A 27,491-nucleotide genomic window follows, 5' to 3' on the forward strand; every position below is an offset into this window, starting at 1 on the left:
GCTGACCAATGAGAGCACACTAAGCCATCTGGCTTACTTTTTTTATTCTATGTTCCTTGGGGGATACAACAATCCGTCGCCTTTGTTCCAATGACGTCATCCATCACTCATAGTTAATAATGTCTTCACTTTCAGCCATAGATAACAAAATAATTCTGTGTTTCGGATAAGCGCTATCATTGTACATTAAAATAATTGGATGTGATTTTAAAAGAGATCGCTACATATTGCTCAAAATATTCTTCGTGTGCATTTATTTAAATAATTGGTTCTTTCCAATTCATTCGGTACTTCATTTCATTCTTACTGATATTGAGGTAATTTCGACTATTAGTTTCTTATTTAAGGAAAATTTTTAGTATTTCATTTTCGTTTGTAGGTATGGATTAATCTGTTCCGATGAACCTGAATTATTTGAGAGAGGCTATGGGCATAGACATGTTGGCAACGATTTGTTTTTCTCCAATGAGTGGTCTCGTTGCCGAGTATGTTCAATGTCATGAGTGCGGCGAACATATGCACCTCACAAGTGTATCTCGTCGCCGCACTCACGACTTATTCGTATGGCGCTGCAGCAAAGATCGGTCGTGGCGGTCCATTAGACGAGGGACGTGGTTCGAAAAATCTAAGCTCGCCTTGAGAGACATTATGAAAATCACGTACTGTTTCTGTTTGAGATATCCTGTGTGTCCATGAATGTCGTTTGAGTAAGTGTACAGTTGTGGATTGGCCTCTTTTTGTAGGGGACATTGTGGGGAATACATGAAACATAGGAAGCCGCTGGGGTGGGGAGTCGTTATGGACGGAATTGACGATTCGCATTCTGGCAAAAGGACGTACAACAGGAGGGAACCTCCGGTGGGATTATGGGTTTGGGGGGCTGTAGTTTCAGGTCAAGAGTGTGACGATATAGTGTTTAAAGTAGTACGCCGCTGGGGGGGGGGGGGGGGTCGTTATGGACGGAATTGACGATTCGCATTCTGGCAAAAGGACGTACAACAGGAGGGAACCTCCGGTGGGATTATGGGTTTGGGGGGCTGTAGTTTCAGGTCAAGAGTGTGACGATATAGTGTTTAAAGTAGTACCCAATGGAAGGAAGGAAGTTTTGGTTAGCTTGATTAAAGATCACGTTGCAGAGGGTTCCATTGTAATTTCAGATAGTTTTTCTTCATTTAGGGATTTAGGGGAAAGGGGTTATCAGCATCTCGTAGTTATCATAATATTGAGTTCAGATCATTATCCACAGGGGCTTGCACAAATAGCATAGAGGGTTATTGGCCAACTGTGAAATCTCTCTTAGGGCAGGGGAAACGCCGGATTTCCACACTTCAAAGTCACTTAGACGAATATTCATGGAGACGTAGTATTCCCCAAACATATTGCCCGTTTAAATGTTTTGTTAAACGTATTGGGCAAATGTACCGTCCGAAATATGTTAGCTTATTTCACATTAGGATGGCGTGTGTGTGTGTGTGTGTGTGTGTGTGTGTGTGTGTGTTTGTAATGTTTTGTTTGTTGTGTATGTGGGTATGTGATTTTTGTTGATGTCTTTCTAGACGAGCTTCGGATCTTTTAAAAAGTTCCCGTGTGGTAAGTTCAGTTTTCCATTTGTTTCTTTTACTGCATTTGACTATTTTGACGTAATTCATTGTTGTATTACAACATTACGTATGTTTTCGTATACTCCACTACGTAATAGGAATTTCGCAGCTGTCGTTCTCCTTTCGTTTCCCAGCACTAGTATCAGTACGATTGTTCCGAATCTGTACTAGCAATATTAAAGGCGAAACGCCCGACACAACTAAAATTTGTATCAACTAAAATTTGTATCTCGTCCTTCACTTGACCTTCACACTGACACTACCTATTCGAAAAGAAGGACATATATAACACTGATGAGATTTACCTACATACGTCAACTGTAGAGCAGGATACAAATGCTCTGTATCGCTATATAGCTCAACTAAAGAATGGGATACTATTGTCACTGCTGTGATCAAAACTATAACTTTCAGTCGATACTATTAGCATCGAAGGGGAAAAAAGAACTGTACCCCATAGTGAAGTACGGGATACAAATTGTATATGTATCGTCTTATTGCCTCTTCGCGTAGTTCAGATGAGGTACAGGTTGCAAATGTAACGTACGTCCATTTCCACGTTTTCGTTAGCAGTATATATATATATATATATATATATATATATATATATATAGGTCAACAGAAGTATGGGATACAAATATTATGTACGTAGCTCCTTCTGCCATCGGTAATACTACTATCTATGTAAGAACAGACTGTTAGTGGTAGCGGAGGTGAAAGAAACAACACATGTAAAATTTGTATCCCGTGCTTCAGTTGACCAATATAGTTCAACTGAACAACAGGATATTAATGCTAACGAAAACGAAGAAATCGACGTACGCTAAACTTGTATCCTGTACTGCAGTTAACCAATACAGTTCGAATGAGGTTCGAGATACAACCCATATACAGTGTGGTTCAACGGAAAAACTACAAAGACTGAAACTCGTCTAGCTTGAAGGGGGAAACTAAATGGCACTATGGTTGGCCCGCTAGATGGCGCTGCCATAGGTCAAATGGATATCAACTGCGTTTTTTCAAATAGGAACCCCCATTTTTTATTACATATTCGTGTAGTACGTAAAGAAATATGAATGTTTTAGTTGGACCACTTTTTTCACTTTGTGATAGATGGCACTGTAATAGTCACAAACATAGGCCTATAAGTACGTGGTATCACGTAACATTCCGCCAGTGCGGACGGTATTTGCTTTGTGATACATTACACGTGTTAAAATGATCCGTTTACCAATTGCGGAAAAGGTCGATATCTTGGTGATGTATGGCTATTGTGATCAAAATGCCTAATGGGCGTGTGCTATGTATGCTGCTCGGTATCCTGGACGACATCATCCAAGTGTCCGGACCGTTCGCCGGATTGTTACGTTATTTAAGGAAACAGGAAGTGTTCAGCCAGATGTGAAACGTCAACCACGACCTGCAACAAATGATGATGCCCAAGTAGGTGTTTTGGCTGCTGTCGCAGCTAATCCGCACATCAGTAGCAGACAAATTGCACGAGAATCGGGAATCTCAAAATCGTCGGTGTTGAGAATGCTACAGCAACATCGCTTGCACCCGTACCACATTCCTATGCACCAGGAAATGCATGGCGATGACTTTGAACGTCGTGTAGGACTACAGTTCTGCAACTGGGCACAAGAGAAATTACGGGACGATGACAGATTTTTTGCATACATTCTATTTAGAGACGAAGCGTCATTCACCAATAGCGGTAATGTAAACCGGCATAATATGCACTATTGGGCAATGGAAAATCCACGATGGCTGCGACAAGTGGAACATCAGCGACCTTGGCGGGTAAATATGGTGCGGCATTATGGGAGGAAGGATAATTGTCCCCCATTTTATCGATGGCAATCTAAATGGTGCAGTGTATGCTGAATTCCTACGTAATGTTCTACCGATGTTACTAGAAGATGTTGCACTGCATGACAGAATGGCGATATACTTCCAACATGATGGATATCCGGCACATAGCTTGCGTGCGGTTTTAGCAGAATTGAATAGCATATTTCATGACAGGTGGATTGGTCGTCGAAGCACCATACCATGGACCTCACGTTCACCAGATCTGACGTCCCCGGATTTCTTTCTGTGGGGAAAGTTGAAGGATATTTGCTATCGTGATCCACTGACAAGGCCTGACAACATGCGTCAGCGCATTGTCAATGCATGTCGGAACATTGCGGAAGGCGAACTACTCGCTGTTGAGAGGAATGTCGTTACACTTATTGCCAAATGCATTGAGGTTGACGGAAATCAGTGGAGCATTTATTGCATTAATGTGATATTTACAGGTAATCACGCTGTAACAGCATGCTTTCTCAGAAATGATAAGTTCACAAAGGTACATGTATCACATTGGAACAACCGAAATAAAATGTTCAAACGTACTTACGTTCTGTATTTTAATTTAAGAAACCTACCTGTTACCAACTGTTCGACTAAAATTGTGAGCCATATGTTTATGACTATTACAGTGCCATCTATCACAAAGCGAAAAAAGTGGTCCAACTAAAACATTCATATTCCTTGACGTTCTATACGAATTTGTAATACTAATGGGGGACCCTATTTAAAAAAAAAAACGCAGTTGTTATCCGTTTGACCTAGGGAAGCGCCTTCTAACGGACCAACCATAGCGCCATCTGGTTTCCCCCTTCAAGGTAGACAAGTTTCGTTCTTTGTAGTTTTTTCGATTGACGCTTATTTCGTGAGATATTTGACCTGGTCACGATCAATGGACTACCCTGTATATGTAACATGAGGTATTTCCATCCATTTTTTTCCCCTTCATTTTCCACAGAAATAATACGATACAAACATGCGATATCCTTAACATGAAAATGCTACTTGCCTTGATATATGTCAACTATGTTTTTCGTCTCTTGTATTCCTTTGTTTCTCAACAGTATTCTCAGCTCTTTCATCTGTGCAACAAAAGCTCTCTGGCCAATTTTGACGTCATTGGTCAAAGCTGACGGGTTGTATCCCCTGCTTCACTAGATCCAAAAATTGTCATGCCAACTGTAATTAGCGTCAAGGACGTAGTCAAATCCTGAACTCCTCCCTCTTTACAACCCCAATGAAATTGCACACAGTCTATCTGCCATGTAGTGAAATTGAAATATATTTTGATTTTCAATCATACGACGAAAACGGGATACGCACTATCTGTAGTCAACGGCCCATCGATTAGTCCATTCTTACTTAGCGTTGTATTTCATGTAAGATGTCCTGGACTTCATTGTTTTTGTGCTTTGTGCTGTTGTGATAGTTTGTAATTATCGATAAGTTTATAACAAGAAAGAAGAAGAAAACTGATTTTGATTCGTCCACCAGCGTGCACTACTATAATAGCTAAATTAATTTTTTATAGCAGCTCATTATTATTTGGAGACTAGTAGTACTTTGGGGGTGTGCAATATTTCAGTATTTCACAAGGATGTGGCGCAGTGAACATCATTATAAATAACATTAAATTGAAATCAGTGAGTCAAAATAGACCTGGGTTTACATATGTCGCGTCGATCAACAAAATTATAGCCCAAACGGCGACGGTTGCTTTTCTTAAAAATATCTGCTCAAAATTCTATCATTAGTAGCGCAAATATGATAATATAGCGTAATGTAGTAACCTTGGTGAGAATTATGAAAACCAGTTACAATATGCAACGTTGATGAAAGGGTTTGTGGAGAGAGAAAGGGGTATGTGATGACTTTCTGTAGTTGGTCCATTTTTAAAAGATTTTTTTTTTTTCAGCGCACTGCTTGAATGCGTTTGAGCCGAATGGGCCCTGTATACTCGTAATTCACTTGCGTTCAAAATCTAATTACGCACTTGTAATGCTATAAGAACTAGGCGTTGAATTCCATGCACAGTTAAATCTTAAAATATGCATTCAATCATGTACAACCAAATGACCAAACATACAATAAAAGGAGAAAACATGGAATATCAGATATACATTGTTTTGAAGTAATGCATTTTATTTTATTCCGGAACAGTGGACAACAACCAGTTTTTCCAAATTCCGCACCAACTTGGGGTAGCTCTGCGTGTTCTGCCACTGAGTTGAGGCGAATCCGTGGTTTGAGAGGCGAGATGGTTGGAATTCATCCGCTGACATTCTTGACAATGGTTTCCTGTGGTCTCTGTCCCGTTTTCAATCTAGGCAAATGCTTTCTATGGGTCGCAGCCCATTAGCCTTGAATTCCTTTTTTCCCAGACAGAATAAGTTCTCTTAAAGATTCAGCTTCTCTGTTTAAATGGAAAAAGCTGCCCCCAAGCCAGGCCAAATACCTCTTTGGAGACTCCCTACACTAAAAGCCATGCAATAAATTCTCCGTATTTATGCTCATATGTTTATCTGCTGGGACATTGTGTAATGCGGAAAACGATCTTTCTACGTTGCAAGAAACGACACATGCTTACTAAAATGAGGAAATTTGGGAAAGTAGAAGAATGAATAATTCCAGATTCTTTGCATTTTCGCCACCAGAAATTGTACTTACTTCTCTGTCAGCCAGAACAGTATCAGATCTGTTTATTCCAACATCCCTGTCTGTAATATTGATGGTGTCCCAAGCAATTCGCACCCATTCATTCCTCATCACCTCCTCGCTCGAAATCAGACTGAAATAAGAAGAATGTACAATTGCCTTGGAGGGTGAAGGGAGACTGGAGCATGAGTGCTTCACAGTGGTTTGCCAGAATACAACATTTTTAAGTAATGAATTATATCACTGCTCGGTGAAAACCCTGAGATCATTGTCGAATAAAATGGTTTAACTTTCTTTATGGAAATTCCATATTTTATGCATCAAAACCCAGAAAATGCACTATTATGTACAATAGAGTAATATTTTGCACTATAGGCAGAAAAAAGTGGTTAATATGAAGGATTAAAGTGTAAAACATGTCACATAAAGTACAAACAAATCAAAATATACAAATGTGCGTGGAAAAACTACCGTTATATTGTATTATTAGGCCATGAAATGAATAATACCAGAGTCTGAGAAGTGTTATCAACACATACGAAAACGTCAATTTGCATGGTATCCTGGCTTTAGTAATAACTATAACCAAAGTGAGTTTGGTTGCAGATTACACTGTTAATATATTAATTTTTCAGATTTGTTTGCAATCGTCTATCACTCATGAATTTTAAGTACTATCTCTGCAATTCAAATAAGTAAACGAGAAAATCCAGTTTGCTCGATAACGAAGAATACAGGAGGGAAAATGATTTAATGAGATTTATGAAAAGTCATCAGCCTTCAGAATTGTTCGAATCTGTTATGGAATTACCAAATCAGGTAAAGAAACTAACTGAAAGAGATAACCATTCACACGACCTCTCCTGAAATGTCTTGTAGGAGAGCAGTACTTTTGCCAGTAGCTGATGGACTCATTTAAAATCTGGAGAAGAATTTTTATCGAATTAAGGATGTCTTTCCTTCAACCAACATGATGATACCCATTAACTTTCATCAGGAGAATTTCAGTAAGCTATCTTTACTGAAAGCTTTTATTGAGAATAGGGTATCACAAACATAACTTGAAGCAGAGAACACATTATGGTGTGAGAAATTGTGTTATCAAGAAAAGTCTCTCATCCCTACTAAACTTATGTTGGCTTTTTAAGCTTGTGACAAGAACTTTTGTCAAAATATAGGATATCTTTTGCACATACTTGCGACCCTGTCAGTATCAATAGGTGAAGCTGAGGGATAATTTTCCAAAATGAAGCGAGTGAAGACTTACTTGCAGTACACGATGGGCAATGAAAAGTTGACCGGACTAGCATTAATCTCAGTACACTATCCTCTTCCTTTTACAGTAGACGATGTCTTAAACGTCATGGCAAGAGAAGGGGCACTAAGACTTTTACTATAGTTATGAAAAAAGTTCTTTGGTATTTATCAGTGTATAAAAACAAACTTAATGTTATTTAAGAAAAGTGGTGACGAATTGCAGCTACAGCAAACGTTTAACTATCCATGAAGCCCGCTTTCATCTCAAACAAATGGTTGTTTAGTGACTACGTAGTAGTGGTGGGCAGGAAATCGCGTATCTGTTAGAAATCGCAGTGACTGAGAAGTCACAGATATCACAGTAGCAACTTTACAGAATCTAACTGCGATTTCAGTCACAGTTAGCAGTCGCAAGTAGTATTTCACATTCAAAGACGTGAGCCATCTATTGGTCGAATTTAGCACTGCTTTCTGCGATTTCAGTGACAAGTCGCAACTAAGAGTCGCAAGTAGCAACTAAAAAGCGGGGTTAACAGTGCCATCTGTTGGCCGAAGTTCGTACTACGTCCATCTCTGCGGTACGCTATGGAGTCTAACTGCGATTTCCGTGACAAGTCGCAACTAAGAGTCGCAAGTAGCAACTAAAAAGCGCAGTTAGCACTGCCATCTGTTGAGCAAAGTTCATACTACGCTATTCGCTACCGAGTTAAACTGCGATTTCTGTGACAAATCGCAACTAAGAGTCGCAAGTAGCAACTAAAAAGCGCAGTTAACATACTTTTCCTAGTGTCATCTGTTGACCGACGTACGTACTTCGTTATGAGAGCCTTGTGCCTCACGAGATCGATGTGCTGTGTGTGCATATGAAGGGCTTATTTCAATAGTGGTACAAGTCCATTTTTGTTAATTTTGAGATATAGAGTCGTAAAGTTAAATGAGCGCTGAAAAATCTGCAGTTGAGATACCAGAAATATTCAAGCATATGGCTTCTTGCTAGAGATGAACCTTTATTTATGTTTGTTTGGATCACTAATTTTAGAAGCATTATAGACAGAAAAGTGGAGGTAATGGACTTGTACCACTATTGAAATAAGCCTTTCATATTATATGACGACATGCACATTCAGCATCAGTTATGGTTGGTCAAATACTGCTGTGACTCTGAATGTATTATATTAATAAGAAGCAACATTGCCATTTTCTCCTGAAAATATCAAGTAACGTAACAAATGTGTTTGATTCTGCTTCCAATATGACAGTTTTGGTTAATACTCCACATGCCTACAGGACTTTGCAATGTTAACACAGCAGAACTCAGACATCTGTATAAGTGTAGAGAAATGAAAACAGTCATATGAATGCCTCACTTTTGTTCCGACACAGTTCAAGACTCGGGAGAAAAGTTTTACACCTGGTGTTCTACATGGCAACTTCACACACAAGAACTTTTTGCCGACACTACTACCACCTACATAAGTAAGCTTTTCCTGTGTTACTTTCAAGTAATGCACTTAAGCTATTCCTGATTTAACTGGAAGATCTGTACTTCTCACTTTCATATCAACAGCCTCAAAATGCATATTGTAGACTTCGGGATATGTTACAGGTCAGTGTCACACCAAGATTGGGGAGAAAGGGGGAGGGGGGGGGGCATGTCGCTCTCCAACAAGTGTTTACCAATAAGTAAGTGGCGGAAAATTATGGGTATAGGACGGCTTAACATGTGGAAAATGAGATTTTTATTATTCACTCACTGTATTTGACATTTATTATTCCTTTAAAATCGCACAACAACTTCAATAAAACACAGTTTAATCATTCACACACTTATTTCACAATTGTTTCACTTTTAAACTGCAAATCCTCTAAGAGCTGTCTTGAATCTTCACGAGTCTCTCCCAACAGCCTTGATGTGGATAGATACGTACAGCAACCAGTAATCAGAGTCAGAACTGTGTCTGCAAAAACACAAGGATTATTAAACAATTTTTGCTGTCATTAATTACTAGAAATATAATTGACAGAGTAGATTGCTAATATTTGCTACAATGAATATCACATTTGCAAGAACGATCTCACTGAAGTAATTAAGTCCATCGAAACGCTTAGAAACTAACCTCTCGTCTGACGAAAACGGTCTAAAGACGCAGTGGCAATTTCTTCAGATCTGTTGACAATGATATTTTGAGTTATCACTTTACTGAGTGACTGAAATGTAGTTCAGGTACCTGTGAACATAACAATATGGGGTCAACAGAAACGTCCGATCTTACTCGTCGGCTTTGACCCGTGACGTAAGCGTGTTGTGGTGTGTGACGTCATTACGGCGCGGAGTTTGGTTTGCGATTGTGGCGTGTTTGTAGATGTCTTGTTTTTATTTGTGGTGCTCTTTGGTGGTGTGTTCATGGTTGGGTTGACGTTTGGGTGGGTTGGGTTTTTATTTTAGTTCAGTATTTTTTCGTTGGTGTGTGTGTGTGTGTGTTTTTGTATGTGTGTGTGTGTGTGTGTGTGTGTGTGTGTGTGTGTGTGTGTGTGTGTGTGTGCGTGTGTGCATTTGTGTGTGATTGTGGTGGCCAATCTAGTTTGTGGAGCTGGAACTTTTTTGAGGTAAGTTCCGTTTTTTTTTTTTTGGTTATTTATGTATGTTTTGTGTATTGGGTATAGGTTGGAAACATCCGATCTCACGCGTCGGCTTTGACCCGTGACGTAAGGGACCTACACATTGATCTGTAGCGTAGCCCTGAATACGAGGTTAGGTTGGGAGTTTTTTTTTGGAATGCGGCCGCGGCAGCGGCCGCCTATGATTCGAAAATATTGATTTGACACTAATGAACATGTATACGTAATATGAAGCAATTTGATGAACATATTGATCTGTAGCGTAGCCCACTTGAGGTTAGGTTGGGAGTTTTTTTTTTGGAATGCGGCCGCGGCAGCGGCCGCCTATGATTCGAAAATATTGATTTGACACTAATGAACATGTATACGTAATATGAAGCAATTTCATGAACATATTGATCTGTAGCGTAGCCCACTTGAGGTTAGGTTGGGAGTTTTTTTTTGGAATGCGGCCGCGGCAGCGGCCGCCTATGATTCGAAAATATTGATTTGACACTAATGAAGCCTGTGGGGGGATGGGGGGGCACTGCAGACTCCCCCCACCGCATAACGACACATGATGATCAAATTTTGAAAAAAAATGAAAAATTTTTTCCGTACCTGCTAAACTGCATAACTGCCGATGTATGTAGGTGTAAGGGAAGCTTTCGTTTCTTAGTTTTCTATTGGGGGATGTGATCGGTAGGTTCTGTTGAGCTATATAGGTTAAGGGAAGTGTCCGATTATGGATAGCAATGTGTTTTTTGGTATTTGGTCAGTTTTGTGATGTTGATTTATTTCGTTGTTTTGCGTGGTTTTGAATGGCGGTCGGTGGCTACATTTCTGTATATTTAGTTTCTCCCCACCCAAAAACCCCTAATTTCCCACGCTTGTCCCGTTACAGTCATTAGGCTTTTTGTGAAACTTGTGTATTTCAGTGTTTACAATACGTATGCGATGTTTTTATATCCGCCATATTGGAATTGTTTATAGTCGTTTCCGCGGTATTTGTGACGTCATGGGTCAAAGCCGACGGGTAAGATCGGACGCTTCTGTATTTCCACAATATGTTAGAATTCATTTTCTAAAGACGAACTATTACGGTACTGTACGGCTACTTACATATTAATTACACTATTAATATTTTCACAGTTGTTTCTTTAATACAAAATTAAAGCCAACGGAAGAAAAAACGTAAAACATACGGAAATACAGAAGCGTCCGATCTTACCCGTCGGCTTTGACCCATGACGTCACAAATACCGCGGAAACGAGTATAAACAATTCCAATATGGCGGATATAAAAACATCGCATACGTATTGTAAACACTGAAATACACAAGTTTCACAAAAAGCCTAATGACTGTAACGGGACAAGCGTGGGAAATTAGGGGTTTTTGGGTGCGGAGAAACTAAATATACAGAAATGTAGCGACCGACCGCCATTCAAAACCACGCAAAACAACGAAGTAAATCAACATCACAAAACTGACCAAATACCAATACGTGTTTAAAGAACATGTATACGTAATATGAAGCAATTTGATGAACATATTGATCAAATCAATATTTTCGAATCATAGGCGGCCGCTGCCGCGGCCGCATTCCAAAAAAAAACTCCCAACCTAACCTCAAGTGGGCTACGCTACAGATCAATATGTTCATCAAATTGCTTCATATTACGTATACATGTTCATTAGTGTCAAATCAATATTTTCGAATCATAGGCGGCCGCTGCCGCGGCCGCATTCCAAAAAAAAACTCCCAACCTAACCTCAAGTGGGCTACGCTACAGATCAATATGTTCATCAAATTGCTTCATATTACGTATACATGTTCATTAGTGTCAAATCAATATTTTCGAATCATAGGCGGCCGCTGCCGCGGCCGCATTCCAAAAAAAAAACTCCCAACCTAACCTCAAGTGGGCTACGCTACAGATCAATATGTTCATCAAATTGCTTCATATTACGTATACATGTTCATTAGTGTCAAATCAATATTTTCGAATCGTAGGCGGCCGCTGCCGCGGCCGCATTCCAAAAAAAAACTCCCAACCTAACCTCGTATTCAGGGCTACGCTACAGATCAATGTGTAGGTCCCTTACGTGAGGGGTCAAAGCCGACGCGTGAGATCGGATGTTTCCAACCTATACCCAATAGACAAAACATACATAAATAACCAAAAAAAAAAAACGGAACTTACCTCAAAAAAGTTCCAGCTCCACAAACTAGATTGGCCACCACAATCACACACATCTACAAACACGCCACAATCGCAAATCAAACTCCGCGCCGTAATGACGTCACACACCACAACACGCTTACGTCACGGGTCAAAGCCGACGGGTAAGATCGGACGCTTCTGTTGACCCAAACATACTTGCCAATGACAGGTTTGTTGCGATGCAATTTTCCGTGTTGACAGATGTAACTTTTTCATACAGTAGTAAGTCGCAGAAGTAGCAGAAGTCACAGAAATCGCAGAAATCGCAGAAGTCACAGAAGTAGCAGAAATCGCGGAAGTAGCAGAAATCGCAGTGGCGGAGGGATACACGACCTATGTTCCTTAACTGCGACTCTTAACGGCGACAAATCGCAGTTAAGAATAACAGATACTGAAAAGTAGCATTCACAGAAATCACTGATATCGGAAAATCGCAGTTTAGCCCATCACTACTACGTAGGCTTTCCCGGCGTAATAAGTCTTGAAAGTCTCTTCGGGTTTGCTGCCGGATCCTAAAATCAACTTGACTCGATATTTTGGCGATCCAACTGTTCGCCATCTTCAGGAAATACTGCTTCTGCTGATGAGTCCCGCTGAGAACTGATGCAAGATTGCAATTCGACGTCCTATATAGGACACCGTTCAGTACACGGCGCATGCGCCGCCCATCACGGTTACTGGCTTCCAAAACAGGGAGGTTGCGCAGCCCTTAGTGAAACACTGCTGGCAACGATATATCGCAATCAAGGCCGCACCGAAGAACGTTCAGTTTTGATGCGAGATAATACAGGTTGTTTAGTTGCTAGACGCATCTACCCTTAGAATGAATACTCTGGTTTTAAATAACTTGTATTGTACAAGGAAATAATATTTTCATTTCGCTATACAACATTAAAATACACTCTAAGACAAAAGAAACGACACAGAGGAATAACTTGAACGGGACTGAAATCTATAGATGTGATGTACATGCACAGACAATCAAATGATTAAATTTCAAAAAAATAGATTTATTAAAGAAAAACAGCTTCACACATTCAGCAAGTCAATAACGCATTGGACCATCTCTGGCCGTTAAACAAACAATTATTTGGCTTACTACAGGTTGATAGAATTGTGAGGTTTCCTCCTGAGGGATATCGTGCCAAATTCTGTCTATTTAGTGCATTAGATCGTCAAAATCCCAAGCTGGTTGTAGGGCCCTATCCGCAATAATCCGATGGTTCTCAATTGGGCAGAGAACGTGCTGGCCAAGGTAGGATTTGGCAAGCACAAAGACAAGAAGCAGAATCTCTCGCCATGAGTGGGCAGGCATTATCTTGCTGAAATTTAAGTCCAGGCTGAATTGTCACGAAGGACCACAAAACAGGACGTAGAATGTGGTCTATGTACCACTGTGGTGCAGCGGATGACAAATATGAAAAGAAATGGCACCCCAGAATATCACTTCTGGATGTAGGACCATATGGAGTCAGGTTGGTATCACACTGTTGTCCGAGGTGTCTCCAGACAGGTATTTGGCCTGGAATCTCATTGACTGGAGTAGAACTGTCTTCAATGATGAGTCCCACTTTGAATTCAGCCCATATGATCACCAAAGATGTGTTGGGAAACTCCAGACAGATATATATCTACGTAAATAAATTTATTTCCAGAATCAATTAAAAAGATGAGCCTTTTTAAGGTCCTCTTTAATAAATCGGACCCCTCCCTTTGACAAAATCTTGGCTAAATCGTTGGTAGGGCGGTTTGAAAATGGACATAGGGGTCCGAAACTTGTCACCATCAAGAAATGAGAAAAGACACGTCGCAGGGCAACTTATGATAGAGCTACAACCAGTTATTTCAATTGTAAGACAGTACACAGTTGCAGTCTTATATATTGTTTAGTAACCACTTGCATTGTACGTAAAACAGTTACTGCAAGCATCATGGGTCAATGTTTCTGTGGTTTCAGCACTTATCCCCAGATCGGTTACTTGAACAATTAATAACCAAATACAATATATATAAACATGTAAACCTTGAAGGTAAAGATATTGATGAAGATATGACTATCACATAAAAAAATTGTACGGTACTACAAACAAACCTACCTTAAACAAACCAGTTTATCTCGACGTGTGATGGTAGCTCGTATAATTGTGTCTATTTTAGATATTTAGGACCTCATTTGACGTACAATAAAAAAAGTTGTGCTCCGACATTCTGAAATGTTTACATAATGCCGATTCCTCTTAGAGTTCCTTGTAGGGTGTGTGAAATTCCCCATATGAACCACTTAATGACGTAATTGTAGTAGGTCGCGCTCTTCTTAGTTAGTTTCATGTTCCATGAATCTTTATGGACGATAAATCGTAATGATGTGGAACGAGTCATTTTACATTCACATTGCAAATTAATTTGTACATATGGTTATAGTCTGAACATTTCTAATTTTTTTAAAAGAAAAAAAGATATTCAGATGTGAGTTAGTAAGTGTTACATACCACCTTTTACACACGACAGTAATGGAAATTCTTCTGCAGAATAAGAGGAGTTGTCAAGGAGAAACTTTCTCAATTTGATGCTTACTTATTTCTTCCTCCTCTAACACAAAAGCTATCGCTGCAATATGCAAACCATTGAGCCCGATAAATGCCATTTTCGCATCAATATGGACTCTAGCACTCACGGAACACCGTCGACCGTGTTCGTACTTCCCGCGTGAAAAAAAGTTCAGAAACATATTACGAAGAGCGCAGTTCCCGCGAAAAAACAGTTGAGTGTCGCAATACGAGTTGTGTTGAGGTGACTGAAACGACGTGACGTTCACTGCGAAAATTGTGTGACGCGACGTCACGTTCCGCTCACCTTTATGCGACTCGACCTTTACGCAAAATGTGGGTTCTTCCTGTCTTTTAGTTATATAGCTTTTTTTGTGAAAGAACATTCTATGGAAAAATATATAAGTCGCCATGAAACATCTATGGTGTCCACGAAAACAAAGTTAAATAATGAAATAAAGATGAAGTATCAAATACTCTACTGTTAACATGATGTTAGCGAGCGATAACATCGTCCCCCTCTACTAACTTCAGAACTTTCTTCCCGAGAAACTTTGATTTTTGCCTTCTCTCCCGTTCTGATCCATCAAATGTGAATCAACGAGGGTGAATAAACCTAAATATGGCAGTTTCAGATGCATTATTAACTTTGACAGTGTTGCTGTTTAATTGTCTGTGAGGTTTTTAGAGATACTGCTGAACTGCTCTGAACGCTGTCGGCTGTAGTAAACAGTGTGTGTATTTACACAATGTCAGGTATAGGGGGTAGTAAATCAACTGATCCGGACAGTACGTATGATGTATTTATGCTCAGTTGTATTGTTTAAATTATGTTGCTTCATGTTCGATGAAAGAAATAATAGTACATTTACGTTATTCCGGAATGTTTGATGTTTTCCAAGCTGATATCCTACGAACACGCATGAGGATAGTAGGAAATGTAGTTACATTATGGGAAATACGCTGTGCAATTTGGTATAGAATTTTTAACCCAGGAAGAAAGTTTTCGTTTGTGTAAGATTCTCACGTTTTCCATTTAATGATGTTACTGCAGCTCTATTGTCACTTTACTTCCTTTTTCCTTGTTTCACCTGTTGTGATTACGGCATATTGTTAGCGTCTTTGTCACAGCGAGTCTTTATAATGTTTAGGAGAGTTGCCAGGAAATATTTTGCACAATTAGAACAGTTACAAAATGATGTAGATGTTAGTGCCAGTGCCTTTGAGAAGGAAATTTCAGAAAAATAATAATAAAAAAAAAAACTGTCCGGAAAAAGTGAAACCAAATCTGCAAATTTTGAAATGTAACAGATCTTGTCTTCCTCACATTTTTGCTGAAAAGTAATTGGAGATTTACTCAAAGAACGTGGAACGAATTCATTAATTTTGGTACATTATATTTTGATACAAAATGTATTGCTCTACTATATCATTGTTTTTAGGAAATTATCTAGACATGTCCAAACAATTTCAAATGGTATTTGGAAACACTTTTTACACTCTAGAGACAAAATAATCAGACAATTTAAGGAACTTGTTTACTGGCGTACGTATAACGAATTAAATAGGAATATTTAATTAAACAAAAGTTATTGTACAGTGATATTAACTGTAACAGATAATATTCCAGTGAAAGATCACAGCTGTCAGGAATTCTGGTACAGCCATTACACTTGATTTTTCTCTCGTGAAACACAGAATTCCAAGATATATGTGTGATTGGCACATTCCAGAAACTTGGAAATTTAGAGAGTATATAAAGTAGCCCTACACCCATTACCACCTTGCTCAGATGTACTCATTCATTTTCTTAATCAAAAATAAGCAAAGTTCCTTCCATGAAGTGATAACAGGTGAAAATTTAGCACTGATGTTCGCACTTCACTATTACTTGCACTAGATTAATTAAATCACTATTAACACAGCAGTGGCTTATGCAGCCAACTTTCATATTTTGTTATATGTGATGTGCAATACAATCAGCTAGATGGCCATGCCTTTAATTAGAAAATATTTGAGAGCCAAAATAAAAATAATTCCTAATGGTAAAACGATGGAAATTTAGATTTATTTAGATTTGTTTTGCATGAAGTCATCAATATGATGGCTTTTGCAAATGTCATGTAGTTACAAACATAAAATACATTAAGATCTTAGTCTTACAGGTAGTAATTAAACAGTAAATTGATGTTTGTTAAAATACATTACATCTTACACATATTAACGCAGCTAATTATTTTTTATACATTTTTTTACAGCTCTCAAACTTATTCTTTTAGTTCTGATTTGAATTGCTTGTTATTAGCTACTGTTTTTCATGGACTCTGGCAGTTTATTATACCATATCAGTCCATTAGTATATGGGCTCTGGTCCGTCATTTTTAATCTTGTTCTTTGTCAGTAGTAATTCTCTTTGGACCTGGTTTTGTGGTCATGTATATCACAACATTTAGTTTCTGTGCTTTTCTGTGAGACAAAAAAGTAATTAATGTATAAAGATACAGAGTATATGGTAAAGAACTTGAGTTGACTGAAAACATCACGGCAAGAGTCTTTATAGCCTAGTCCATGTATAATCCTTAACTCTATTTTTTGTAGCAATAGTGCTCTGTTTAGTTGAATGTCTGCAGCACTACCCCATGTTTCTGTACAGTAGCTAAGATGGGGATAGATTGTCCCATATTACACAGTTTTAAGTGTGTGGGTGGACACCATTCTAGACAGTTGGCTAAGAAGATGCAGCCCATTGCTGACTTTTTTACATACTGCGTTAATGTGGGCAACCCACGTAGGTTTGAGTCCGGATGGACTAGAAATATACACTCATTTGCTTCCTCTGCCACTATGCCGCATACCTCATTTACACTTGAGTGGTGTGAGCTGCCAGTTGTAAATATTAGCATCTGGGATTTATTTACATTGGTCTTTAATCCTTGTGCATGAAAATATGAACTTAATTCTAGTATTTCATTACTTGCTGAAAATTTCAGTTCCTTACGATCTTTACCATGAAATAAAACTGAGGTGTCATCAGCGTAATTTACAATGTGCGTGTTAATGGGGTCCAAGAATTGAGCCTTGGGGGACTCCTGTGTCACTGTTTCACTTGTGGATTTTAAAGTTAAGATCTTATTGTCAATTTGATGTAGAAGTTTGGTTCACTGTTTTCAATTCACCGGACAGGTGACTAGAAGCTTCATTGATGCATCACTGATATTGTACGCCTGCAGTTTTTTTAAGGGCAGCTCATGGTTTACTGAGTCAAAAGCTTTGCCCAGATCAAGAAATATTCAGACTGTGTGCATACCCCATTCTATATTGCTATATACTTCATGGAAGAAACTGGGAACAGCAGTGGCCATACTTAGGTCTTTCCCAAACCCGTGCTGCAGTTGGGTAAGCATTTTGTGTCTTGAGAAAAATGTTCTGAAGTTAGGGATTAGTGATAATGGTCTATAATTTGAAACTACTTCTTTACCTCCCTTCTTATGGATTAGCTGAATTACTCTTATTTTTAAGGCATTTGGGTAAATGTTTTCATTAATACTACAGTTGATAAGATAGGTAGGCTAAAGGGGTTTAGTTATTTCATTGGCACATTTCTTTAACACCACACCTGAGATACCATCCCATCCAGATGAATGCTTGTTCTTTAGCTTTTGTATTGTGTTAAATATTTCCTGTTAACTCACCTCCATAAATTCTAGCTCTATTCTGTGGTGGGGTTAGTCAACATTTCAAGCAGCAGTGCACTTTAACTGGTATAACTTACAAAAAGAAGATTGCAGTCTTTTGTTAAATTAACATGTCTTTTGTACACCCTCTGGAAAAGGAGCTATTGATGTTGTTGGAGGACTGCTGAAACATGTGTGGCCATGTATGAAAGCTAGACAGAATTATCATATTTTGTACAAATAGATAATTGGTCAAGTTAATATAATAGCAGTTACGACATAGGAGTTAAAAAAGCAATGCTGAGAAGTTGCAACAATATTGGAGTGATATCAGATATTTTATTTAGTTTTCTTTGCATGGAGTCACCAGTGTGATGGCTTTCGCAAATGTCAACTACATGTGTGTGTACTCGTGCTAGAAAAAGAACTAGAGTTGGAAAGCTGGTGTGAATCCTGTTCTCTGTTACTTGTTTTTGTGCTCCAAGCACTGATACTCTATAGCATTATTTTATTTTTATTTATTCTTTACCCATGGACTCTGTGTGATAATTTTCAGTTGGAAGTGTAGGGTGTTTCATATGCTTTTGCATATTTAGGAAATGTACAAAAAAAAAAAAATATGAATAAACTTTACAGGTGTGTAAGCGGTTATTGCATATTTTCTGTTACAGCTTAATAATTGATATTTAATACTCATTCATCCGTATATACATTTTCCTGAAATACATTTTCAAATGATATGTAATTAATGTAATTCCTTTACTTCCTTAATTGATTTTGCTGGCTTATTAAAAACCTTTGTGCCTGTTTCATTGGAGCAATCATTGTCTGTCAGTTTGAGATTGTGCTGTTTTATGTAATAATTTTCCCTTCCTATTGTTGAATGGGCATGTATGTCTTTATTTAGGATGTGTTATCACTTACTCTCACTGATATAATATTGTGACACACACACACACACACACACACACACACACACACACACACTCTCTCTTTGACACAAGCAAGCACACCTCACACACACACAACAGCCATCTATGGCAGGTTGTTATACCGTATCAGCCCATTGATGTATGGGTTCCAGTCTGTCATTTTTGATGTAGTTCCTTGCCTGAAGCAGCTATCTTTGGACCTGTTGTTGTGCTCACATATATCACTACATTTAATTACTTTAGTTTTCTGTGAGACAAAAAAGCACCTGTTGTGCTGTGGTGGCCGCGTCGGTCCACTGCTAATCTACTTGTGAGAGTACCTCTGTCAATTGCAGATGGATAGCGAGTAGCTCGCAACCGTTTAAGTGGTATCGGTATCTGCACACTCTCAGCCACCACCATCCTGCAGAAAAATGTGGCGTTCTGAATATCATCGTCCATCATGCTAAAGTTGTCTGAGATGCAGAAACTCTGCCACTAGAACTGAGCCACCTCCGAAAAGTCTTCTGGGGAAACAGGTACAGCCACGGACAGGTGTCACAGGCTATATCTGGTGTGACACGCAAAAAACACACCAACAGAGAAGAGGACACCACTGAAGAAGAAAGCAAGAAATTAGTGTTTTTGGCTTTCTGTGGTACACTGTCGGGAAAGATTAGCCGACTCCTGATAACATTTCATCGGTGTTCAGGCCCCCAGCAAAAATTCGTCAGCTCATGAGGCTTCTGAAGGACGATCTAGAATGCCTGGAATGTACAAGATACCATGTCAGTGTGGCTGTTACTACGTCGGCCAAACAGTATGCATGTTGGAGCAATGCTGGACAGAACGCTATCCAGAAAAATCAGCTATGGCAGAACATGCCTTAGAAAATGGGACACCAAATTCTACTCGATGAAACATCTGTCATTATGAAGATGAAGGGATTTTGGAATAGTGTCATAAAAGAAGCTATTGAAATAAAAATCTCTGAAAACACCATCAACAAGGACGGAGGTTTGCAGCTCAGCACGGCCTGGGACCCGCCTATCACAATGTAAAAATGGGCGCGATGGACGCGGAATGTAAACATGGCGAGGAAGAGAGCACCAGTGACGTCACAGCCAGCAGTGCGGCTATATAACAACGCGGCCACGGTGACACAGCAGTCAGTCTTAGCACTTGACAATGACCGTGGAGAGCTCAGTCAAAAGCTCGTGGGATTTTAACCACCCGACGCGGCTCGAAGCCCGAGAAAATTTTATTACTGGCATGAGAATATTTCACTCCAGCAGTAAAAGAAAACCAACTGTACAACCACAAAAAATAGGAGTTGGAGATGGGAAAAAATGGAATATAAGACAGTACAAAAAACAGCACCATCCTAAAATAAATGTTATCGACAAAAGATTTTCAGCGTATGACGTATTTCATTTCACTTGGCCTGTGTAGCTGAATGAAGCCCTCGATACCAAAAAATGAAAACACACAACTCCAAAATGCAGTATCGCAAATTTCACTTGACCTGTTTAGATCAAACAAAGCCATTAGAGCCCAAGCATGCCAAAAATCCCAGTACCACATATTTCACATACCTTACATAGATCAAAGCCAACAATTGCCAGATCCCAAACACAAGTTGATAACTCAAAACCCACAGATTCCCTTGACCAGTTAAAATACAAACAAAACACCAAGATGAACAAACCAAAAATAATGCACTAATAACTAAATAAAACAAAAAAATACTTACCAACAAATCGAATTAGGCTGGCAGCCACTGGCACCACCACCACCACTACCATCACCACCACCACCACCACCAAAACCGAAACAAAGTCCTTCAAAAAGCCAAACCTCCCCTTGACCATCCCCAGCCCAATCAGTACCACCTCCAAAAAAAAACATCCACAAGAAATAGAACCAAGAAAAATTAGGGACATTCATATGGTAAAACCAGCCCTCAGAAAACAAAACAACTCCTTAAATGCAACCCCCTCCAAATAAGCTACCCCATTATCTGAGAGACTGCACAAACCCCCCCCCCCCCCCCCCCAACCCAATCCACTCAGCTCACAACCCTTGGCCAGTTCTGTATACATTCTCCTCACTGCCCTAAAAAATAAAGAAATTTCTCTGGGACGCTCTTCTGCCAGCAGTACTCATCTAACTGAGACTGCAGATTTGAAGTGCACTTCTTCCCCCTGTATTGTATTTGTACACGCCCTAGTGTCATAATTCTTAAACGCAATGCTATGATTCACTACCAATGATTGAGCCTGCTTTTCACCAGTGAAAGATGAAAAAAATCATCGGGCGTTAGAGTACTCCCCTCTATATATTCTTCATCAACCCAACAAGTACCCTCTTAGTTTGATTCTGCAACACCTGAAAAAACATGATCTGAATATCCCTGAAATAATACCCTCCCCCACATCCATAAACCAACATGAGAGCCACCCCTCCCATGCTTCCATTCCACAGATTGCGACTCGTCGATCTATACTACCACTCCAGCATCCCCCACCCCAATTCGCCGTATACTTTACTTATTCAGTACACACTTCCCTACAAAAAGAAAATGCTTCCAACGTGCTTTTCTCACTCTCTTTTGTCTCATGTGCACAAAAATGTGAAGATGAATGGTAACAAAAATAATATGTAAGAGGACAATCTCCCTGGTTGTCAGCTTTGATCTCCCTAATGCGTTACCTTGTCAGATAGATCGTCAAATGTTGTCATGAGATTTCCACGTGTACAAGTCTGTGACGCGAGAAGCTGGGACTTCAACCAACTTCATATTGTCATTTCACACTTGATGCGGTAATAAACGTATGTAAGCAGAGCAGACAGATGAGGGATTACCCTAGTGAGCTGCAAATGGGGAAATCCATTGAGATAAGCAACTTTGACGAAGGGCAGATTATTGTTATGCAGAGCCTGTGAATGAGTATCTGGAAATGGTGAAACTGGTCGAATGTTCATCTGCTACTGTTGTGGGCATCTATGGAAAGAAGTAGGAGGACAGTGAAACTACCACTAGGTGCTAAATGGTTGGACGTCCACGACTCTTCACAGAATATGGGGTTTGGGGGCATGTTTGCTCTGTAAAGTAGGATAGATGGTGATCTGTGGTATCTCTGCCAAAAGATCACAATGCTGGTGTTCGCTCAAGTGTTTCAGAGTACACTGTTCGTTGCACATTGTTGAACATGAGCTCCGCGCCAGACCGCCAATGTGTGTTCATGTGTTGACACAATGACATTGACAATTATGATTGCAATGAGCGTTGGACCATCAGGATTTGGCCATCGATCAATGGAAACATGTCGGCTCTTCGGATGAATCACATTTTTGCTACACTAGGTCAGCGGTTGTCTCCGTAAATGCTGTCATTGAGGTGAATGGTGGCTCGAAATGTGCAGCAGTCCACAAACACCAGCTAGTAGGAGCAGTGTTATTTGGTGAGAGACATTGTTGTGCACACGCGTGGGATCTGTGGTAATAATCGAAGAGTCTGACAGCTGCAAGCCACCTTGATGTCTTTCCCAATGGTGATGTCATCTTTTAGTAGTATAATTGTTCATGTCTCGAAGTCAGAACCATGCTACAGTGGTTTGAGGAGCATTATAGTGAACTCACTTTGATATCTCGTTGACTAAATCTGCCTGATGTAAATGCTACAGATCCCATTGAGGTTGCTATCGTGCACCATCACTGCATACTCAAATCAGCGGCCCAGTCTTTACACTAATTACATGACCTGTGTGTAGAGATCTTGTGCCACATATGTTCGCAACAAACTGTTGGAGACCTGATACACAGAATCAGTGATATATTTTGTTCCAAAGAGAGACAAACAAGCTATTAAGCAGGTGGTCATAATGTTTTGGCTCATCGGTGTGTACTTCCTGGAAGAAACTTATAACAGTAGTATTATACTGAGGCCTTTCCTAAAGCTATATTGTTCTTTGTTAAAAATTTTGTGTCTTGAGAAGAAGGCTGCAAGTTAAGATAGGGTAACTGTTTCAAATATTTTACTGCACATGGTGGTTAGTGTCATTGGTCTATAATCTGAAACTACTTCCTTACTTTTGTCATGGACTGGCGGAGTTGCACTTTAATATATATTTTCTCTAATAGTGCAATTAATAAAAGATGATGTGACTTACCGAATGAAAGCGCTGGCAGGTCGATAGACACACAAACAAACACAAACACACACACAAAATTCAAGCTTTCGCAGCAAACTGTTGCCTCATCAGGAAAGAGGGAAGGAGAGGGAAAGACGAAAGGATGTGGGTTTTAGGGGAGAGGGTAAGGAGTCATTCCAATCCCGGGAGCGGAAAGACTTACCTTCGGGGGAAAAAGGACGGGTATACACTCGCGTACACACACACATATCCATCCACACATATACAGACACAAGCAGACATCTCACAAGCTGACATATTTAAAGACAAAGATGTCTGCTTGTGAGATGTCTGCTTGTGTCTGTATATGTGTTGATGGATATGTGTGTGTGTGCGAGTGTATACCCGTCCTTTTTCCCCCGAAGGTAAGTCTTTCCGCTCCCGGGATTGGAATGACTCCTTACTCTCTCCCCTAAAACCCACATCCTTTCGTCTTTCCCTCTCCTTCCCTCTTTCCTGATGAGGCAACAGTTTGTTGCAAAAGCTTGAATTTTGTGTGTGTGTTTGTGTTTGTTTGTGTGTCTATCGACCTGCCAGCACTTTCGTTCGGTAAGTCACATCATCTTTGGTTTTAGATATATTTTTCCCACGTGGAATGTTTCCCTCTATTATAGTGCAATTAATAAGATAGATAAGGGGTTTAGTGATTGTATTGGCTCATTAATGAGGTCTGTTCACAAAATTCTGAAACATTTGTAATTTTACGCCAATGGTGTGTTGGAGCAAAATTCGGTTGGAATCCCTGCATATGCGTGTGTTTAATGTGTAAATGTTGGGGGCTTCATTGTAGTTTTTCTGTTAGTTGTTGCTCAGTGCTGTATTGAGTAGAACATTCTGTGGCACAGTTTGTAAATTTTGAGATGGCAGAGTTATAAGAGCAATGTGTCAACATCAAATTTTGCGTGAAACCTGAGAAAACCTTTACAGAGACATACCAAATGATGCATTAAGCCTACGGTGATGAGTGCTTAAGCTGTACTCGGTGTTACGAATAGTTCACTAGATTTCAAAATGGCCAGACAGAAGTTAAAAATGACCCTCTTTCAGGACACCCTCGTTCAGGATGCCTTTTGAAATCTACCAGTGACTCTTTTCAGGAATGTCAATGGCGTTGTGCGTGCCAATCGAAGACTGACTGTCCGAGAGATTCCAGAAGAATGTAACATTTCAGTTGAATCAAGTCATGGAATGCTGACACAGCATATTGGAATGCATTGTGTTGCTACCTAGTTCATCCCACACCTCATGAATTGAGACCAGAAAGATCTTTGCCTCACAACCTCTGCAGAGCTTTTGGATTCTGCAAATGAGAATGAGATGTTGCTTAAGAGAGTCATAACTGGTGATGAGACGTGGGTCTACGGTTGTGATGTTGAGACCAAGGTTCAATCTTCACAGTGGGTCAGGAAGGTTCGCAAAAAAAAAAAAAAAAACTCGTGAGGTCATATGTCAAAGCCATGCTGATAGTTTTCTTTGACTTTGAAGTATTAGTTCATCATGAAATTATGCCACAGGGACAAACAGTTGATCAGTGATACTATCGGGATGTGTTATGACACCTGTGAGAAAATGTGAGAAGAAAATGGCCTGACATGTGGTGAGACGATTCATGGCTCTTGCATCACGATAACGCATATTCATCTCTGTTGGTGCATGACTATTGCACAAAAACGAAATCACTGTGCTGCCTCATCCTCCGTACTCTCCAGCCCGTCCCCTGCAGACTCTCTTTTATTTCCAAAGTTTGAAAACCCCATTGAAAGGATGATGATTTGCAATGATAGATGAGATAAAAAAAAATTCCCTGATGGCACTTCGTGCGATCCAGCAAGAGGTGCACCAAGACTGCTTCTGGAAGTGGAAATGGCATTGGGAGCGGTGTATAAATTGTGGATGAGAGTAGTTTGAAAAAGACCATGCACAGTAAGTAAAAGGTAAGTGTAGAAAAAATTTGTGGACAAAGTCTCGGAATGTTTTGAACAGGCCTTGTATTTAACACCAGACTACAGATACCATCCCATCTAAATCAGAGATATTTCGTGTTGACTCACCTCCACAAATTTGAGCTTTACCGTATGTGTGATATTATTTGGTGTCTCATCCTGTAGTGTTATAATGGGGGCTGATTGGTCAAAAGAAGAGATAAGATTGCTAACTGAAAACATTAAATTTTGTGTTTGGATCTTTCACTAAGTGGCCTTCATGTCTAATGCTGTCTGGTACACTTTGTATCTGGTTTGTGGTTACAGGATATTTATTGATTAATCTCCAGGATGCCTTACCTGTGTTGGCTGAATGCTCTATTGCATCATTGTTTATCTGTTTCCTCAGTTATAAAAATTCTGCTGTAAAGGTCGTTTAGGTGTGATTTCCTTAAACATACATAGTTTTGTTGCTTTATTTAAATGGTCATCATATATATTCTGCCTTAATTACACTAGGTGGAAGTTTTAGTGTAGCATTACTTCCAGTATGACAGTTTGTTAGTAACCTTGTTATTTCTTTGAAAGGGCTGCGGTAGTCAAATGTTTCGTCATGGTTCTATAAAATTCCTCGCAGTTTGCCTTCTGATCCTTTAGCTAGGTAAATGGTGTGCAACCACCCCGTTCCTAGCTTAGTTTTGAAGATGCTGATATTAATGCCACTCAGAATCCGCTTCTCAATTATTTTAGTTGCTTCTGGTACAACAGCTTTAAGAACTGACAGTAGTCGTCCGAGTAATACAAAATCAACACTTAAAAAGTTAACATTATCTTTTACGTCTCTGTTGGCTAGTGCATAATCTGTTTTATTGGAGCTTAATTCTATTACCCTAGTGTCAGAGCTTACTGTATTTGTGAGATGAAGTTAACTGTGTTACTGAAAAATAGGGCAGAGAGTGTCATAGACATGGTACAGGATTTGGGGTGGACATCATTAAAACAAAAATGTTTCTCATTGATGCAGGATCTTCTCATGAAGTTTGTCACCAATTTTCTCCTCCGAATGTAAAAATATTTTGTTGACATCGACTTACATAGAAATAAAATAAGGGAAATCAGAGCTCGCACAGAAAGATGTAGGTGTTTGTTTTTTCTGTGCACTCTTAGAGAGTGAAATACTAGAGAAATATTATGAAGGTGGTTCAAAGAATTCTGTCAGGCACGTACGTGTGATCTGCAGAGTAGTGATGTAGATGTATATGTCTGTTTCATGTTAGTTGTACTACAGGGGTTTGCATCAATATTTAGGTCTCCAACCATACTATTTTCGGTGGGACCTGTGTGCTTAATTGACGTGTTAAGTTTATCAAGATTGTATAACGCTTCAGTATTTGGGGAATGGTACATTCCAATAACTTTAAGTTCAGTTTATCCATCTGTAAGAGTGTTTATGTGGATCACAACACCAGCCATTTCAATTGTTCCTTGTTTTAGAATATTGTTAGAGAAATGATATTCTTTTGTTGTAATAGGTACATTAACAGACGTTGCCACACAACCCACTTTGTGCTGTTGCCTGCTGTAACTACCTGCTATTGTATAACCATATAATCTGTGATACTCAATTCCATTAACTTTCAACCCATATTCTGCTTTTACTAATACAGGGCTATTACAAATGATTGAAGTGATTTCATAAATTCACTGTAGCTCCATTCATTGACATATGGTCACGACACACTACAGATACGTAGGAAAACTCATAAAGTTTTGTTCGGCTGAAGCCGCACTTCAGGTTTCTGCCGCCAGAGCGCTCGAGAGCGCAGTGAGACAAATTGGCGACAGGAGCCGAGAAAGCGTGTGTCGTGCTTGAAATGCACTCACATCAGTCAGTCATAACAGTGCAACGACACTTCAGGATGAAGTTCAACAAAGATCCACCAACTGCTAACTCCATTCGGCGATGGTATGCGCAGTTTAAAGCTTCTGGATGCCTCTGTAAGGGGAAATCAATGGGTCGGCCTGCAGTGAGCGAAGAAACGGTTGAACGCGT

The 27,491-nt window shown here is 39.6% G+C and overlaps 1 protein-coding gene across 1 annotated transcript in view; it reads left to right on the top strand.

Annotated features, from left to right (window-relative positions):
- The first annotated feature begins 15,333 nt into the window (after positions 1-15,333).
- LOC126251687 (protein lifeguard 1-like) overlaps positions 15,334-27,491 on the top strand; it is a 69,325-nt gene continuing 57,167 nt past the window's right edge. The window contains exon 1 of the mRNA XM_049952274.1: positions 15,334-15,527. Coding sequence (XP_049808231.1) covers positions 15,488-15,527 — 40 coding nt within the window. The 5' untranslated portion in view covers positions 15,334-15,487. The remainder of the gene's footprint in view (positions 15,528-27,491) is intronic.

Source organism: Schistocerca nitens, chromosome 4, assembly GCF_023898315.1.
Source record: "Schistocerca nitens isolate TAMUIC-IGC-003100 chromosome 4, iqSchNite1.1, whole genome shotgun sequence".
In the NCBI taxonomy this organism is placed as follows: domain Eukaryota; kingdom Metazoa; phylum Arthropoda; class Insecta; order Orthoptera; family Acrididae; genus Schistocerca; species Schistocerca nitens.